General features: G+C 44.1%; 1 protein-coding gene across 1 annotated transcript; it reads left to right on the top strand.

Annotated features, from left to right (window-relative positions):
* The first annotated feature begins 3,950 nt into the window (after positions 1–3,950).
* LOC117436234 (interleukin-8-like) lies at positions 3,951–5,930 on the top strand. The gene is made up of 4 exons (XM_034063320.1): positions 3,951–4,011; positions 4,343–4,478; positions 5,251–5,334; positions 5,900–5,930. The coding sequence occupies exons 1-4, from the start codon at positions 3,951–3,953 to the stop codon at positions 5,928–5,930; spliced, it is 312 nt and encodes a 103-aa protein (XP_033919211.1).
* The last annotated feature ends 12,278 nt before the right edge of the window (positions 5,931–18,208 follow it).

The following is an 18,208-nucleotide window of genomic DNA, read 5'->3' as shown; positions in this document are numbered from 1 at the left end:
AAAGGAAGGACTGCAATCTTGGATTCCTTCAGACTGCTGAAAACTCTGAATGAAGTTCTGAGTCAACCTTAGATGTTCTGCTTTGTTCCTATGACTGTATCCACTACCTGCAGAACAACAGTAATGGGATTTCTTAACGCTTAACCCCTCAGAAAGGTCCAGGGTTTTGCTGCAGCAATGCTCAGCACCATCATTAATGACTTTTGGAGGTCCAGCTGAAGAGAGGAGTATTAAATGCATAGCACTAGGACCCAGAACAGCTAAGGGAAAGAAGGGAAGTTAAGCTGGCTAAGAGAAAACTCGGCAGAGGGAGGAGGAAGTGAGAGTGATGGTTTAGATGTGCTGTAGATCTGTGTATTGCTGGATGCTCAGTTGTGCTGCAAGGAGACCCATGTGCCAGGTCCCTTTGCCACACAACTCCAAGGTGCTTCTCCTGCGTCTAAGCCAGAGATTTCATCAGCAGTGGAAGTGGAAAAAAGTATTCACCAGCATAGGTGTTGCAACTACAGCAAGAACCATGGGCTGCACGGACAGTACAGGAACAGGGATCATCATCTCCTGCACTGTGAGGAAGTGGCTCTGTGGTACAGCAGAGCTCAGGCTCTCATCCTTGTTCTCAGAAGATCTTGTGCAATGGTGTGACTAGTTAACACTCCTTTGTTGAAGCACTCACACAGTGACCTTTGTAACACCTGCTCAGTGCAGGACTGGTCCAGAAAACACACTTCACTTCATGCTCAGCACTCAGTCTGGAAATGAATGGATGCAGTTTCTATTCCTGTTAGTGGTGGTAAATAACCACCATGTCCTTCAGGAGGAGGGGCAGAGGCAACCACACAAACTTAGTGATCCTTTCCCAAGAGGAAGGGCTCATCCCAATGAGTTAAGCTTTCAGAACTGCATATGAGCTAAACAAAAGACTGTTTCTGTAGAGGGCTGACCTGGGCACTGCTGAAGCTCAGATAGGTACTCAACCTGCACTTCATGGCTATATTTCTATTAACAGCCATTTAGTCCATCTCTTTCACATAGAAGTCACTCAGTTTCGATACGCAGACTTCAAATCTTGGGAGGGTTGTGGCTATCTAATTAAGAAATAGGGGGAAAAGGCATCTCTCTGTGGTATCTGTAACTGTAAGTTCTCTGTTCAGCCCTCTCAAGTCAGTCTGGTTGTCTCAGGGAAGGTTCAGTACAGAAACATTCTCACCACCAAAATACAGATGACACTGAAGAGCTAGACTGCCCAAAAAAGACACAAAGAAGTTGAGCCATTTCCCCTTTGCAGATCAAGACTATGCATAGATTTTGCATACAGGGTCACAGAAGTGTAAGAAAATAAGAGGAAGAATTTGCCTGAAGGAGCAGGCAGGATTGCCCTTTCCTGCTGAAAAGTCTCTCAGAAAAACCCCATCATGAGTTGTCACATTCACTGACTCAGCTGCTCAGCTCTTTCTAAATGATCTTTTACATGTTTGGATCTAAAGATCTAGGCATGAGGCAGCGTTTCTAAAGATACCGGTGAGCAATCATGGAGGGAGATGAGGACAGAGCAGTGCAAAGGATTCTCCAAGGGAAAGAAACTCCCCATTGCTCATGAGAGCATATGGAACTGTAAGTCCCGGGTTGCTCACAGCTCAGAAAAAGCTGGGGAGAAGCACACAGAAGATGATCTGTGAAACCCCTGCTGAGTGCCTTAGGAAGAAAATGGAAGCTTCTCAATACCTGTATTTGTGATCCGTGTGAAAAAAAGGTTTCCAGATATTGTTACAATACTCCTATTTAAGGCTTAGGAATTCTGCAGTCAGAGACTGAATGCATTAGAAATTCAGCAGCTTTTCCTTCACCTGCTTCACATCTCCATCTTGCAAACAAATCAGAACGGCAGCTCCTCTCTTCCACCCAATTCACAAGGTTTACTATAGAACATGTGAACTTCTCATGTACAGTTCATCCTTTCTGACTTCTCTCTGTAACCACAGAAGGAATTTTACCTTTCTTGACCATGGGTTTTTTGCAGGCCAAATTTTCCACTCACTACCTCTCAAATCACACATCAAAGCATGGCCTCCCCAGCTCTGCTCAGTTGTTCCCACTGCTCCATATCAAGGTTTGTTATAGTGTAATCATAGTGTCATCTGTGATATATGTATGACACCTGAGCAGTAATCTTAGCTTCAATAATTGCATCATTAATGAAATCAAAGACAAATACCAGTTTCTTGTGTTTATTTGGGAACTCTCCTCAGGCATAGCAATTCATGCTTTCCTGTTGTTCTTGTTCACAGGCCAGAAGGCATTTCCATTGATACTCTAGTTTGCATTTCTGTAAACAGTAGGCTGTACATGGAAATAGTGTGCCAAGGGGACATGAAAAGTCCAGAGACAGGAACGAACAACCTTGCTACTATCAGGCAACACAAAATTTTGTAAAAAGATATCAACCTGGAGATGTGATAAAGGTCCACAGAATTCTGAAGGAGGTGGAACTCAGGGATAATGATCAATATCTGCTTCTGGATTCCCTGTAAAAGAATCAGGAGGCATCAAATGAAACCAGGCTTGGAGTGGGACACTGGGTAAGTCTCAAGGACACTTGATCTTTTCCCGTACATCTGCTGGTGGTCATGACTGAAGAGAAGATACTCACTAGTCAAACCTCTGCCTTGACACAGGAGGGCTGTAGTTAAGGGCTCACCTGCTCACATTTACTGTTCCAGCTATGTTCACTGCAAGCCCTCCAAGACTATTTATAAACCTGATTGTGTAAAACTGCAGACACTGATCTGTACCGTAACGTTGTGTGGAATTCAGCCTGGCACACAGAGCCCCTTGTGTCCTTCACAATAAACTTACATTCATTCCTACCTGGTCCCATGCTTTTTTCCTTTGACTGTCTCCATTACCTGGTAGAACAACAATAATGAAATTCCTTGTGTGTTTTAGTGTTATTTTCTGTTGTTAATGAAAATGGTTGGATGTCTCTGACTTGATGTGAATAAACCTTCTTCATGATCCCATCTTCACTTTTCATTTAATTTGATTGAAATCAGAAGAAGTCACTTTACAGAATCAAATTTCAATTTGCAAACGTGCCTGCATTTATTTCAGAAGCAGAACCCTCCAGCAGCTTTTATAATTTCCCTTTGCCCAAACTGAAGGCAGCAAACAGCCAAGAAGCTTTGGCTTCGGAAGAAGCAGTCATCCTCAAAAAACCTCCATCTGATTAGGCAAAGCAATTTATCATACCATAATAATAGTTCTCAGTAGGTGTCAGTCTGGATCCTGTTGCTTGTTTCAGTGATGCTAGGTTTAATGTACCCAAAAATACTGTTTCTGCAGAAGTTAGCATATAAGAAAGGTGTATTTTTTTAATGTAGTTGCATATAAGGACAAGGGGAGGTCATTAAAATCCAGTTCTAGTACCTATCAGTTCCACAAATTACTAGCTCCACCTTCTCTTGTGTCTTAAAATGAAAAGAAATCAAAGCCCAAAGACACAGATGGAAAGTCACGGGATGAATGCCTTCTGCTAGAAGTGGAAGGTCACAAGGAGTAAGATAATAATAACATCAGAAGACAAAGATACAGAAGAAAATAGTGACAAGAAATAAGAGTATTACGACCCCCCTATAGATTCCACAGGGCTCGGTCCAGGGCACTTGTGTACAGAGTCTGTGTTTCTCTATTTCATTAATTAATTAAGTGTTTTCTGTTAATGAAAAGCAGTTTCATGGTCCTCTAGGGCAAGGGGTTTGCCCACTCACCCGTGACTCATGGCACAGCAGCATGTTACAGGTTTGGAGTTTCCACTGGCATGATCCATGTGTGCCAGGGAGGCCAAGGCAGTATAAAACCCAGCAGGTCCCAAGGCACCAGCACTGGCCACCTTTGGGGCTCACCTCATCACAGCACCAGGCCTGTGGAACACAAGGGAGGAACACTCTTGCATCATGAAGGACAAGGCTGTGGCTGTGGTCATGATTCTCTTCATATCAGCAATGGGAACAAAAGGTACAGAAATCCTTTCTAAAGCTCTCCTAACTGCAAGTGCAAATGCTGATGGCAGAGGTACTGTGCTGTGCAGCAAATAACTCTTATACTGCAAAAGAACATGCCCTGACAGAGGTTGCCCAAAGAAGTGGTGAATGTTCCCTGGCAGTGCTCAAGGCCAGGCTGGACAGAGCCTTGGGTGACACGGTCTTGTGTGAGGTGTCCCTGCCCATGGCAGGGGTTGGAACTGGATAATCTTAAGGTCCCAACCCAAACCATTCTGCAATTCCATGCTTCTATGCTGTAGAAAGAGGAAAAGAGTCCACCTTTTTTTTTCCTTCTTGTTTTGCAGGTAAGGCGCTGCCACGCTCTGCAATGGAGCTCCGGTGCCAGTGCATAGGCACTCATTCCAAGTTCATCCATCCCAAGTTCATTCACAACGTGAACCTCATCCCCAGCGGACCTCACTGCAAGAACGTCGAAGTCATGTAAGTGTTTTTGCAATATCCTCCTATTACTTAACAAGAAGGAAACAGATTTTGCACTCAGGGTAAGAGTTCACTGACAGATGGAGTGAGCCTGCAGGCAGCTGCTCAGAATGCAGACCAGCAGCGCTGTTGCTGTGACAGACACACTACGTGTTAGAAAGCCTGTCTTGTCTCAACAGCTCCACCTTTCAAACAGCCCATGCAAACATTGCAACCTAAGGTCATATCAGACAGCAAAGAGCTTTCTAAACCTCTGAATTCCACCAGCAGATGAGAGATTAATCTCATGCCTGAGCCATGCTGAGTGATCATAACATGAGTGTGATGGCCAGGTCAAATCAAGTGATCGCAGTTCTACCCAAGTCAGTGGAAAAACTCCCTAAGCACACAGATCATATAATCCAGTCACAATTCCAGAAATTGTGTTGTAGCAAAATTCCTGTGGACTGGGCAGTACAGTTTGTGAATGAGGATGGAAAGAATTAACCCTTGAGTTAAGTACCATCAGAAGTCTGGGAAAGGGGACGGGGGAAAGAATCGGTTTTGGAAAGCATGAGAGTCCTGAGATGGTTTAATGCATTCAAACAGGTATGAGAAGATATGAAACCTTTCAAAAAAACCCAAACCTTTATGTTGGGCTACAGCCTCAGCTGATGCAGCTTGAAGAAAATGCCAGTGTACACCTAGAATGATGATAGGAGGGAAAAGGGAAATTGCCTTGGACTTCCCTAAACAGACCTGACCTTTTCCCTTCCTCCTTTCTCTGTTGCAGAGCTACCCTGACGGATGGCCGGGAAGTCTGCCTGGAGCCCACCGCTCCCTGGGTGAAGCTCGTCATCAAGGCAATCCTAGACAAGTGAGTTGCCTGTTCTCAGTGGGCATGGCTTATCCAAAAGCAGTGTTTAGTCGAGCCAGCACACATGTGCAGTGTAAAGTTCTCACAGACTCAGTCTCCTCAGGCAGCTACTGATGTTTCTGTTCACTGGTGGGATAAACTCAGATTGTTTTGATCTTTACTCATCAGCAGGAGGTTGGATCCCGTATACCACCCCCCATGTGAATGGTAGCTGCACCTCTTGAAAGGTCCATTGAAAACCTGCAGCTTGAGTGCTCAGGAAAACCAGGCATTAACTGAGGGGTTTTCTCTTGCTTGCTATGGTAGAAAGCAAGGAACAGCATTTAGATGACTGGGGGAAACCAGGCCCACAAAGTCCTAAGAGAAGCCGTGGAAGCCCCCAGTCACTGAGGACTTGTGGAAAGGTCACAATGCACCAGCAGCCGTTAGGTTCAGTTACAGCTTTTAAGGGGCTTGGACACAGAAGCACAAACCCTTAGTGGTGGATCTCATCTCATTCCAGGGAGTGATACCTGTTCCACAGGCAAGTTCTAATTGTCTCCTGCTCCATTTTCTTTCTTCCTAGACAAAATGCCAAACCTGAGACAGTGTCCTAAGACAAAGAAGACAAAACGTCCTAACTCCTGCAGCAAGGCAAAAAAGAGATGGAGATGCCCATCCAGCTTCTGGCAGCTCAGCTCCTCCTGCTGCCTATATTCACACTTCTAACAGCACCAAGAGCGCTTGATTCCCTGGATTTAGAATCACAAAATCACAGAATGGTTTGGCTTGGAAGGGACCTTCAAAGGTCTCCTAGTCCCAACCCCTCTGCAATAAGCAGAGACCTCTTGAACTGGATCAGGTTTCATAGTTAGTTCACAACAGTACTTTAAGTATTTTACAGAGCTCACATTATGTAGGAGAGGAATCACTGACACCAGAGAAAGCAGGCACAAGAAATGGCTTGTGAAAGGCTATGGAGAGATCCTGGAATAAGTTTTGATAAACACATCTGGATCAGTGCAGAGCTTTCACTAAATGACACCTTCCCTTTCTGCTGTTTAGGAGAAGAACAGCACCTAACTCCTTCTCTCCAGGAAAGCATTGACAGGGGAGCATCAAGTTTAGGTCACTGCTCCTCAACCTTTTTGCTCAGAGCAGACTACTGACCAAAAGAGGGAGCCTACAGAGTTAGGACATCAAAATTCTGAGACACTGGGGTTTGTGTCATCATTTTCAAGGTATTATTTATTGTGAATTACTGCTGTGAAGGTCTAAAGATCTATTTTAATGCCATCTTCTGGTTAGAAAGAGGCACGTTATTTATTTATTTATTTATTTATTTATTTATGTATTTTTTTTACTTTTGCCTAAGGATGTCATTATTTATTCATGCAGAACATATTTGATGTGCACCTAATAAATGTTTGTGGAGATGTTTTCACTTCAATATTGTGTGTTACTAATTTCTATATTGAAATACAGAGCTGGAAAAAAAAGGATGTATTTTCTTTCACCCACCATGGGATGGGTTCACCAAAGGGCAAGGGCTGGTTTATTGCAACAGTAAATTCCTGGCTCTGGTGCATTCAGATGGTTTCCAGTAGGAAGAATTATAAAAATTACCTACTGTCTTCCTCTTTTCTTGTCAGACTTGGTGTTTTCAGAGCTCTGGCTGATACAATTCACAGATAGAAAGTAATGAATGACTAATGGTTAGTCACAGAAGCTCCAAGGCTATAGAGGTGGAGGTGCTCAGACAGCTCATCAGCTGAGAACCTGGCACTGAACAAGGTTTTCCCTTCACCTGAATGAGCATGGAAATCTGATAAACATGATGGAAGTCACTGATCATCCTCCTGAATTACAGTGAGGAGGGAGGACTGCATCAGGAGGAAGCCTAAGGAAGAATGCTCCAATTGTATGGACACACATTTGCCTGTGACACAGCGATTTCCAAGGGACAGGCTGGAACAGAAGCAGTGAACACTTGAGAAAATGGGAAAGTTGAGCAAATGTTTTGATATTTGTTTTGCCTCAGCCTTTTCCACTAAGGATCCACTCCATGTTCTGCACAAACAGCTCATGTTTGCTAACAGTGCAAGGTAAAAAGGGAGTCTCTGGTTTTTGTTTGAGCAAGAGCTCATGATAGATGTTAACTGATAACTATTCAAACCCCACTTTGCCCCCTGTCCCTATTGCTGCCACTGTCCTCAGCATGGAAAGGAAACAAAGGTTCTCAGGGGGAGAGGGTTTGTCCAGACTTGTCTTACCTGTCTAAGCCTTCCTATTTCCAAGTGATTTTTACAATCTGGTGTCTTTCAGAGATCTAATTTGGAGGCAAGCATGTCAGAAATATCAGGCAGGAACAGGGAGATGTGGGAAGAACCCCTTTAAGTGTGTGCCAGTAAAAGTATATGTGTATCCTAAGGGACTGGCACCTACTTTACTGCTGTGCAGACACTTAGGGTAAGTGTACTGCCTTTATCACCAGCAAAATCTCAATAGATGTGAGCTGAATCATGGCTACAGGAGGGCTCTTCTCCCATAGGTGAGACATGATTCAGAGGCTGGCTAGATGATGAAGTACCGCATTTTGGTGCTGTGTGCCCTCACAGCATGTCTTTCTTAGGAGCACAAGAACCCTCATGCTCCCAAACCCTGTTTCGGTGCTCTCAGAGACTGCTGAGAGAAGCACTGCAGCTCTTCTGACGATGACTACCTGATCTTCCATGCTGTTTCTGCTTTGGCGATACTCTCCCTTCAAAGCTGAAGTCAGATTCCATGAAATTCCCTATTCTTCTGGCAAACTATTTTTACACTGAACAATGAAAGCAGATCTGAACCAGTTAATTCTCTGTGCCAACAAATCCAAAACATTGTCCTGCTCCCTGCCGAGCAAAAGCCAGACACTGTTTATGGCCAGCATCAACCACCATCTCCCCTCCATATAATACCAAGGCTCTCCTTTGGCAGGCTCCTTCTTTTCAAAACCCAATTGCTTTCTTAATTTTAGTACTGAAATTGATAGGGGCAACGTACTTTAGCAGCTCACAATTTGGTCCAGTTTCTTTCCTTGAGATCACCATTTTCCACCTCACAAAAATCAGATTATCCAGTATCACAACGAGTGAACAATAGAAATGATTTCCCTTAGGACATGTGTTCATCTTCTGTCACAAACACCTGTGATTACTCTAGGTGCATATTGAGTAGAAAACAGTAACTTCCCAGGTGCTTATTTTAACCAGGTGCTATTGCAGCTCCTGTTGTCAGACGCGTTCTCTTTTCACATGCTGAACAAATGCCATTTTCAGAAGAGCTTAAGTGACTTATGTGGCCATGCCTCAGTCATTTGAAGTTCCTCGATTCCTGTTCTAGGACTAGAGAAGCTTTCCAGTGCAGAATTAGGCACCGAAATCCCTTCAGCCAAACTGAAAATGACAAAATCCTTTCAGAGAACAACACAAACCAGTTATGTCCTGCTTTCATAGGACTACATAACTTCATGAGATCAGGTCAAGATACAGTCCATAAGATTGGGATGAAGAGTTCCTGTAGTGGGTGAAAGTTTTTGCACAAGGCATTTAAACTGTGCAAGGAAGCTGAACAGAAATTCTACATTCAGAGAGGGCGAGAAGACCAAGAGGTTTGGCTCAGGGGCACCCATGGTAATACTGTCTTGATTCCCAGCTCTAGGCTCCCAGGAAGATGTGCAAGCAGAAAGGGATGGATGATAATCATCATTTAAAGAAATCATGTGAAATACCCTGCAGCAGAAGTAAGTCACGGAATTCTGAAGTGCCTCTGAGTGGACTGCACAGAGATCTGGATTTCTTGTACACACTCACACGTTAGGAGACCCGAGTGTACAGAGCCCTTGTATTGTGCTGGAGTGGCTGCTGGGCCGGCCCCTTCCCAGATAAAACCTACTGTGAAAGCAAGCAGAGCAGGACGCTGGTCAAGCAGACTTCTGCACAGCAATGGATGGCAAATCTGCTGCTGCTACTTTGGTTCTCTACTTGGTCTTCATGGGGGGTCAGAAGGTAAGAAAATGATTTCCTAACACTCACATAACCAACGGATACAGATACCCAAGAGGGCTTGTGCTGTGTTAATGCTGACTTTTTGCCAGAGATGTGCATCTTCAATATCCTGTCATTCAGAAGTTACAAGTATCATTCGTATTTGCATCTGTTGGGATGCTGTGGCTGCTTCCAAGGGTAAAATACGTTTCCATCAGAAAATTACTTTAGTCCTATGCCATAATAGATGTCTCAGCCTAGATTTTAAGGAATGTTTGAATTCAAAGAGGACCTTTTTTTCTCAACATGTTCATACATCTTTTCCAAATGACAACTTTCTCCTAATTGTACTTCTATTCCTGGTAAGCTGGTTGATGACAGCACTTCCGCAAAGGAAGAACCAGGGAATTTGCAGGAAAGAAGAAAGACTATGAGCAGACAATCATGGCAGAAACTTGTCAACAATATGTGGACATGTGATGTTAGGCTATTTTAGTCAAGGGATGCAGTTTAGGTGTAAAATGTGTCCAGGCACAAATGCACTGTGAAAATATCTGGGTATTCTCGCTTAGAAATAAGTTTAATTTCAAATGCTTTTGCACACCAACAGCGAAAATGTAACTTAACTTTATCTCGAAGTTCTCAGCACATTACAGGAGCTGAGTAACAAGAATAACGGTGACAGAAGGGAACAAATACTCTTTACTTCACAGGAGCAAGAGATGATGTACATTTACCTCCCCATAACTTGCTTTTGTTCTGCAGGTAAGACCCTGGAAAAGACAGAGGGGAAAAGCTTCCGGTGCCTGTGTGACAGCACTCATTCCAACTTCATCCCCCCCAAGGCTATCCAGAATGTGAGATTAAACCAAAGAGGACCTCACTGCCAAAACGTGGAAATCATGTGAGCACTCTTGCAAAATACAGTCTTGCTCTCAACTGGAGGAAGCCACTTGGTGTTTCCCAACCTGGGTACTCATTTACTTTGAGTGGGATAATGAACCCTTTGCAAAGAACTCACAGTGCACCACCAAGTATAAGGTATTAGACCTAGCAAGGGAATGAGATAATTCCCTGCAAATAAGCTACTTCCAGACAGTACTTCAGAATTCTTTCTGTGCTTATATCTTAATGACACCCATATTCAGAGGAAAGAATTAGATCCCATAATACATGCAGGGCACGATTACTAATTTGGACAATGAAGAATCAATTGAAGATACAATCTTGAAACCATTGACATGAATTCAAGCAATTTCCACTAATTTGGTCTGCATGTGGCAAAGTTTGGACTGCCACAAGTTGTCCCTTATGTCAGAATTGTATACTGAGCATTTTCCTGTGCCAGAAGTGAGAATTGGAAAATCCAATGAGTACAAAGTAAAAGACACGGTCAGCTAAATTTAAAAGTACATCAGGAGCTATTCACATGAATTGAATCCATGCATTCCTGTAAGCAGAAGGGAGCTTTTGGGTTCTTGTGCTTTCACTGTGGTTTCATAAGCACATAATTCCAGTACAATCACACCCTCCATGCAGCATTGCATGTCATCCAGTTCCACCTTACCAATAAATGGGAATTTCAGGCAGGTTTGACTTAAAAAAAAAGGAAATAGCTTTCCAAGATAAGTAAGTTCCTGAAATATCTGCTAATCTAAGACCAGACAGAGAACAGGAAACCTAATAAAAAATCATCAGGCTCATTAAAAAGATTGCATCACAAGTGCCTACAGTAACATCATTCATGAAAAAACCCAAACACCCGCATATGAAAACACTAAGGGAAAATAATTCTCCTTGGTTCTCTCAGACACGCCACCAGTTTCCTTGATCACCAGATCGACTTCAGATCCACGAGGGGCCCCCCAGCCTGAACTTCTCTGTTCCTCCTTGGCAGAGCTACGCTGAGATCCGGCAGGCCAGTGTGCCTGGAACCCTCTGCTCCCTGGGTCCGGCTCACTGTGAAGGCTATTTTGGCCAGGTGAGATGTTTTCTTCACTGATCTGCTTCAGCTGAAACCTGTTTTTAGAAGGCATATTTTAATTTCTTGTCATGAAACTGTTCTCCCTCTCCAGGCACTAGGAATTCTTGTCAACGGTTCTCTATAAATCTGTATTCCTAAATGCCTGAGGATTAAAACCGGCTCCCCACTCTAGCACCTGCCCTGTGTGTTAAGCCACCTAAAAGGCCAGAGTTACATGATGCACCTAAACACCTTGTGAGAGGTGGCACAGTCTGGGTGCATGTCTGATCCTTACAAAAACCAAGCTCTAAAAGACTCACCTCCTCTTTCTAGATACAATTCAGGTGTAGAGCTGGCATTTCTATGCTTATCAGCCTTTACTGATGTATGCTTATCAGCCTTTGCTGCTGGTGGGGACAATCACATTCCTACTGAGCACATATTAGACACAGGCCTAGGGAATTCCTTTCTGTTGAAGCAGCACTTGTGTACACACAGGATTTTGCTGCCTTTGCACATATGTATTGGGTTGATACAGTAAAAACAGGTCATTAACAACTTGTGAGCTCTCCATGTAGCTTGTATTAGTGAAAATTATTTCATTATTAGATTTCTGAATTCCCTTTGTACTTCATCTCCTTACAGGGCCAGAGGGAACACTGAATCACCCCTCAAAGAAAAGTCAAGGAAAAACACACCTCAGAGTTTTACAAGGATATGAAACGAGAGGAAACCATTGATGATGAGAATGTCAAGGAACAGACCCCCCTTCTGCTACTTTACTACATTTGATTAGTTGCTTGGTGTTTTTTTATCCTGATTCTACTTACTTCCTTTGCTGTATCTGTCTCTAAAATGCTATCTACAATGGATCAAGGAGTTCAAGCTTAATGAATGTGTTTTAGTGCCGTAAGGACAAGAATAAATGAGCTTCAATGGCTTTACCTAAAGTAGAAATAGAAAGGATACAGTTAGTAAACACTTAAACACACAGTAAGGAATAGTCTGCATAGCTTGGAAGGAAGGCTTCCATGTACTTGTTACGGTTCTTTGAAGGAGACAACAAGCCTATGAGTGCTGCAGGTTCCCCACAGTCAATTTGTCATGATGAAATCCCTTCACAAGCTTCACCAAACATTAGAAATAAGGAGGCTAAGGAAGAACACTTGGAAATGCATAGGTAATGGGTGAATCCACAGAAATGAGGGACAGAATGGAAAAGTCAGCTTTTTCTGATAAAGAGACATCACACATGGATTCCTACACCACCTTGGTGGGGTCCTGTTTGCCTTAGGAAGGTTGTTCAGTATGAGCTGAAAGGATTGTAGGAGACACATTGGTTAGGCAAGAAACTCCAGGTGAAATTCACTTCAGAAAGCAGCCAAAGTGATTGACATGGGAACAAATTACAAAGCCCATATGAAAACAAGGCATTCCAGGCTGACCATTAGCACACAGGAGAGAGCGTTTGGGATTATGCCTACTTACACATCAGGGCTCAGCAGTGAAAAAGCTTCAAATCCAACCAAAAACCACCCAGAAACCCAACCCATGCAAACATGATGTCAGGAGTTACTAGGGCTTGAATAAGAACTACCAGGTTTTGTTATGCCACTGAGGAACTTCAGGATTCACCCACTGTGCAGCCCCTGGCTCCTATCTTCAAGAAGACACATTAGATTTGGGAAGGTTGAAGGTAATGCCACAAAGATGAACAGATGCTCTGTACAAGAGGTGATGAAGCAAACTAGATCTCTTTCTTTCAAAAGTGAGATGTCTCTAGGTGGCCAGAAGAGAAGTGAATTCACATCCACTTCTCCATGAAAGAGCCAGCATTGAGGAAGTGGCACAGATCCTGCACCAGCTGCTCCTGGCAGCTGCAGCAATGAGGTCTTCAGAGACCAAAGTTTCATTTCTTATACCCAGAAAAGAACTTTTGTGGCAACATATTTATAAAACGATCTGTGAGATTTGCCACTTACTGGCATGGGGAATGCCGACTAAAATGTGACTGACTGAAGGAAATGGAGTCTCTTAGTTACTTTAGCCAAGCAGTCTTTGACTGGAGGTACCTGCAGCACAGCTGCAAGCAAGCGTGGCCTGACACCTACATTACCACCTATGAGATGCTTCACTATGTCTCATCAATTGTTCTAAGAAGGGAGCATCTAAACTTGGAGAGACTAAATTACTTGTGTTGTTTCTGAAGCGATGTCTGTTGTGCTGTATTTTCACTTACAGCTAGGAAGATGGAGGTAGAGGTACTCATGTATATACATATAGAAAAAGAAGTTCAGAAGTCTTCGGTCTGAAGAGAAGACATTATTTTAACAAAATGGGAAATGTTTGTCAATATTATTTCTTTCATATTAGTTCCACCTGATTCTCTAATAGGCCACCTTTTTCTGCTTTGCAAAAGGATTTTGCAGCTTATATATTTGTTATGGTAAATCAGAGAGTCATAGAATGGTTAGGGTTGGAAAAGACTCCAAGCTCATCTAGTTCCAACCCCCTGACATGGGCAGTGATACCTCACACCAGACCATGTTGCCCAAGGCTCTGTCCAGCTTGGCCTTGAACACTGTCAGGAACAGAACATTCACCATTAAACATCAGTTTAATGCATTAACTCCCATTGCACTCACTATTAATTTCTTTCTATAGTCAAAAAGGATGTTAAAGATGTTTTCCCATCATGGTTTGCTACATGTGGTTTATGCCTGGCAATATAAATCTGGTTTCTGAGGACAGGAAGTTCTAAATAGGGATTCTAGCAGCACTTATCAGCTCAGAGTGGTCATGGCAATGATGGACTGAAGGGAAAAAGACTATGATGGGCTCATAGAGTTTAAGTAGGCAGTAAGGGTTACAGCGAGTGACCCTTTAAGAGGCAGAGACGACTGCACGATGTACATGATGGCTGCTGACCTTTTCTAATTTAACCAGAAGTTCCTGGTATAAACTTCTCAAAACTTCCCATTAGTTTCATCCTGCCACTTCCATATCTTACTGCTGCAGCCAGAAAATGCTTCCTGCCAAGCTCAGGACAGGGAAACACAGCTAAAGCAATGAGCAAGAGCTCCAGCTGCCCGTCCATAACCACTCACTGGCTGGACTTAGTGTCTTCTCTGTTAAAACCAAGTCGATCCAGTTTATTTTTAACATTTGGTAATATTTTATGTCAATATTATAGTGAATATTAATGTATCATTTTCTGCTATTGCTCTATATGTTATATTAATATCGTCAGTGACTTTTGATACAGAATTGGATCAAAGGCAACATTTCATTTAACCCACAACAGCTTTTTAACTGGAAGCAACAATAGAGAATTGCCAGTTTTCATGCAGAGAACATGTGAATAGGAAGTGAAATACATGTCACAAATAAATATGAAGTCACATAAATATATACTCTTGTATTTATAAACACGTCAGTTAAAAGCCAAATCATCTGCAAAGCTGCACTGCTGTCCTGTGATTGCAGAGGGGCTCAGGGGAGCCCAGAACTTGCCACAGTCTGACTGAGGGCACGTCACCAGCTGCATTTACACGCTTCATTTGACAGAAAATCGCAAGCTGACCGAAGCTTTTTCTGCTTTCTACGCTATCACTTCCTCATGGAGCAAGCCCAAGGCAGATGTTTCGGAGCCCTTCTGCTCCCCTTGCCGTGCCTCCCGAGTGTTTGCACAGCACTGTGCCCAGTTCCTGAGCAGCGCAAGGGATTATTTCCCAGCCCAATATTTACCCTTTGGCTCTGGGCAGATGGAGAGGAGCGGCAGGTGAATGCCAAGCCCTCTGTGGGGAGCAGGAGGTGGTTTCAGCAGACACAGAGGTTGTGTTTTCCCTGGGGAACAAGAGTGGACACCCAGGAGACAGGGGTTGGCAGAGGTCACCTTGCACGGGCTGAAGCCTCCTTCGAGCAAAAGCTTTTGTGCCCCAGGCTGCTGGGGTCTTGTGTGCACAGCTTCTAGGTGAGAGGCTTAGTTTGTCTGACCCGAGACAGGAGCGTTCTGGCTTTCCTCACTGAGAGAAACTACAGCAGCCCACAGGCTGGAGCAGTCCTCTGGAGCTGGGTGGCTGAAACAAGGAGGGGGCTGAAGTGCAGCTCTTCCCCCATCTCTCTGATTATCCTGGTCACCAGAGCACGCATGAATCCCCCCCACAGATCCCGCTGTGTTTGGGTGTCCTTTGCTACATACAAAGGCTCTAAATGATCCTTTGCAAGATCACAAAAGATTGACTTGTGTTCATTAGACAGGGCTATGAATCAGGAAAAAGGAAACCCACTAGTTTCCCTCCTGCATCATGAGAACACAACCTATACCCTGCCTTCAAACACAGCCAAGGGAAGTATTTACTTTCCTTTTCAGCTGTCTTTCAGTTGTTGAACTGTTGGCTAACTGTTGTTTTGTTGGTTACCAACATGCTTTTAATGGGTTTAGTCATGGAAGGTATCTGCTTGCGGCAGTATCAGCTTCACAAAATGGGATAATGGAGTTGGGGTTCCCATAGGCAGGAGCTGGAGTGAGATCCCAGGCAAAGAGTAGACAGGATGGAGGGAGGACTTGGGCACCCCCAGGAATCCAGTTTAGGAGTACCTGGTCTTTGGGCCCGATCTCACGTCTCACCTTTTAATGCCTCTATTGTCTCTATTACACCCTCTTTGCGTAGTCCCAGCAGGGCTGTGTCCCATCAGAGAAGAAGTGGAGGGAGAGAAAATGCCTCAGCTCTCAGCAAACGCAGTGGACTTTTTCCACTGGAAACATCCTGTTCTGAGGAGATCTCTTTGCTTAGGGGCAGGGTTAATCACAGAGGTCGAGCAGGCTCCTGGCTCCCCTCTGCTCTGGGGATTTCTGCACATCTGTTCTGCCACGCTCAGGAGATTGCTGAGCCCAGTGGTCAGGAGGACGAGCAATCCTTGGTTTTCCTTGGGGACTTGAGGGGGAATTGTCTTTGGTTTTGCCTCGGACATTAATGACGTTTTGTCACACCGCAAGACTAGATAAGAAAGCTGCAAACAGTAACAGGGAAAAGTGGGATCCCTGGTACAACTTTACATGCCCCACGGGTGTGCATACATCTGTAGGGACACAGAGAAACAGAGAGCCCACAGGAAAAGAATCAGCAACACAACTGGTTAAAGCTCCAACACCTGCAGCCTGCTTCCAGTGAAACCATCCTGTGAATTCCACATGACAACATGAACAACAAACCACAACCTTCAGTACCTGGTAAAATCCTCTCCTTGGCACACCTTCAGGGAACACACGTAAAGCTCTCTGAGACGCACAGCTCGGAAGTCAGAAGTGGAATCCATAGGCAGGAAGGACAAACTTGGTGCTACCTTCCCTTGGGCCAGCTGAGACAGTGCTGGGAAACAGATGAATTTTCATCACAAAGGTCCTTTTATCAAGTGAGTTTCTGACAAATGGTACACAGTAAACCATAGTAAACCATGGACAAGCTCTGAAAGTATTACTATAAATAACTTCTAATGCTGTACATGCTAATGATAATTGAGCGTTTACGAGCTCCCCAGAGTTGGGGAGAAGCATATCTCTAAATCCACAGATCACAAAACATGAAGCTTTGAGGTTGGAGATAAGCAGCAAAATGCATCACAGTCAAAAAGACAACGTTTTCACAGTGCTGAAACAGAAGGGCTTCTCCTAAGATGGGTTAAACCCCCAAATCTTTGTTTGAACAATGTATCAGCAGCTCTTCCCTGAGAGGGTGCTGAGGCCCTGGCACAGGGTGCCCAGAGAAGCTGTGGCTGCCCCATCCCTGGCAGTGTTCAAGGCCAGGCTGGACAGGGCTTGGAGTGATCTGCAGTAGTGGAAGGTGTCCCTGCTCGTGGCAGGGGTTTGGAACTGGATGAGCTTTAAGGTCCCTTCCAACCCAAACCATGATTTAATCCCAAGTCTTCCCCTGAAATTGTCACCCTCAAAAGGAAGTATTTCTACCAGCCCCAGCAAGTAAAGAGCCAGCGTTCATGCAGCAAGGCTCCTGAGCAGAAATATCTCCAGCACTGCTGTAATGCTTCGTTATTTCCCTTTGCTAAGACCTACAGTTATGGTCACTAAAAAACAAGACAGAAAAGACTCATTAGAAATATCTGGACTTACAAAGGGAACAAAAGCAACAGCAGTTCCGCAGGTCATGCTGTTTAGTCTGCATGCAAAGCTTCCTCTGTTCATCATTCGTTAATATGTGGGACATGACAAACGCAGGCAGGATTCTCAGAGCTGCTCAGAATTTACCATCTGCTTTCCCCAGGAAGCTTTGCAGACCGCAGCCTCAGGTCCTTTCCTGAACAGAGAGTGGCACAGATGAATTGACTTTGTAAAATGCACCTTGAACATCGAAAAAAGCCAGGGAATTAAAATCATTGGTATCAAAATAACACCAAGGTAAATCCTGAGCCCAGGGAAAAATCTTCTCAGTGATTTCAGCACTGCCCCACTTGCACTCCAGTGGCTTAGGACCAGAGAAGTGGAAGCCACCACCAGAAATGGAGACGAGAACTTCATTGTTCCAAGTACAGAGCTGGCACCTCTACAAGCAGGAATTATTCCCTCCTGATAAAAAGCTATAACACGGATGTAACTGAAGCCATCACAAAGCTGCATTACTCAATCAGGGCATGCATTAGGGCATTTCCAAAAGCCAGCACCAGACATAGGAATGCATGGCTATTATTTACACATTTTGATAAATTAATGCATTCTGTCATTCTTGGCAGAATAATTCCTCGTCATCTAGGAAGCTGTTTCACAACAGTCATGTGACTCATTTGTACGCATCTGGGAAATTCCTCTCACGCAATCCCCATGCTAGCCCAGCAGAGGAGAGGGGCGCAAAGCCCTATATAAGCCACATGGATCATCCTGAGAGGCACCAGCAAT

Source organism: Melopsittacus undulatus, chromosome 5 (assembly GCF_012275295.1).
Source record: "Melopsittacus undulatus isolate bMelUnd1 chromosome 5, bMelUnd1.mat.Z, whole genome shotgun sequence".
Lineage (NCBI taxonomy): Eukaryota > Metazoa > Chordata > Aves > Psittaciformes > Psittaculidae > Melopsittacus > Melopsittacus undulatus.
This window is presented reverse-complemented; position numbering and strand designations above follow the sequence as displayed.

What these genes read in the sequence shown, in the direction of transcription:
- LOC117436234 (XM_034063320.1), top strand. Translation starts at nt 3,951, where the DNA reads ATGAAGGACAAGGCTGTGGCTGTGGTCATGATTCTCTTCATATCAGCA. An exon ending in ATCAGCAATGGGAACAAAAG is followed by an intron (nt 4,012 to 4,342) that starts GTACAGAAATCC and finishes CTTGTTTTGCAG; the next exon opens with GTAAGGCGCTGCCACGCTCT. An exon ending in ATCAAGGCAATCCTAGACAA is followed by an intron (nt 5,335 to 5,899) that starts GTGAGTTGCCTG and finishes CTTTCTTCCTAG; the next exon opens with ACAAAATGCCAAACCTGAGA.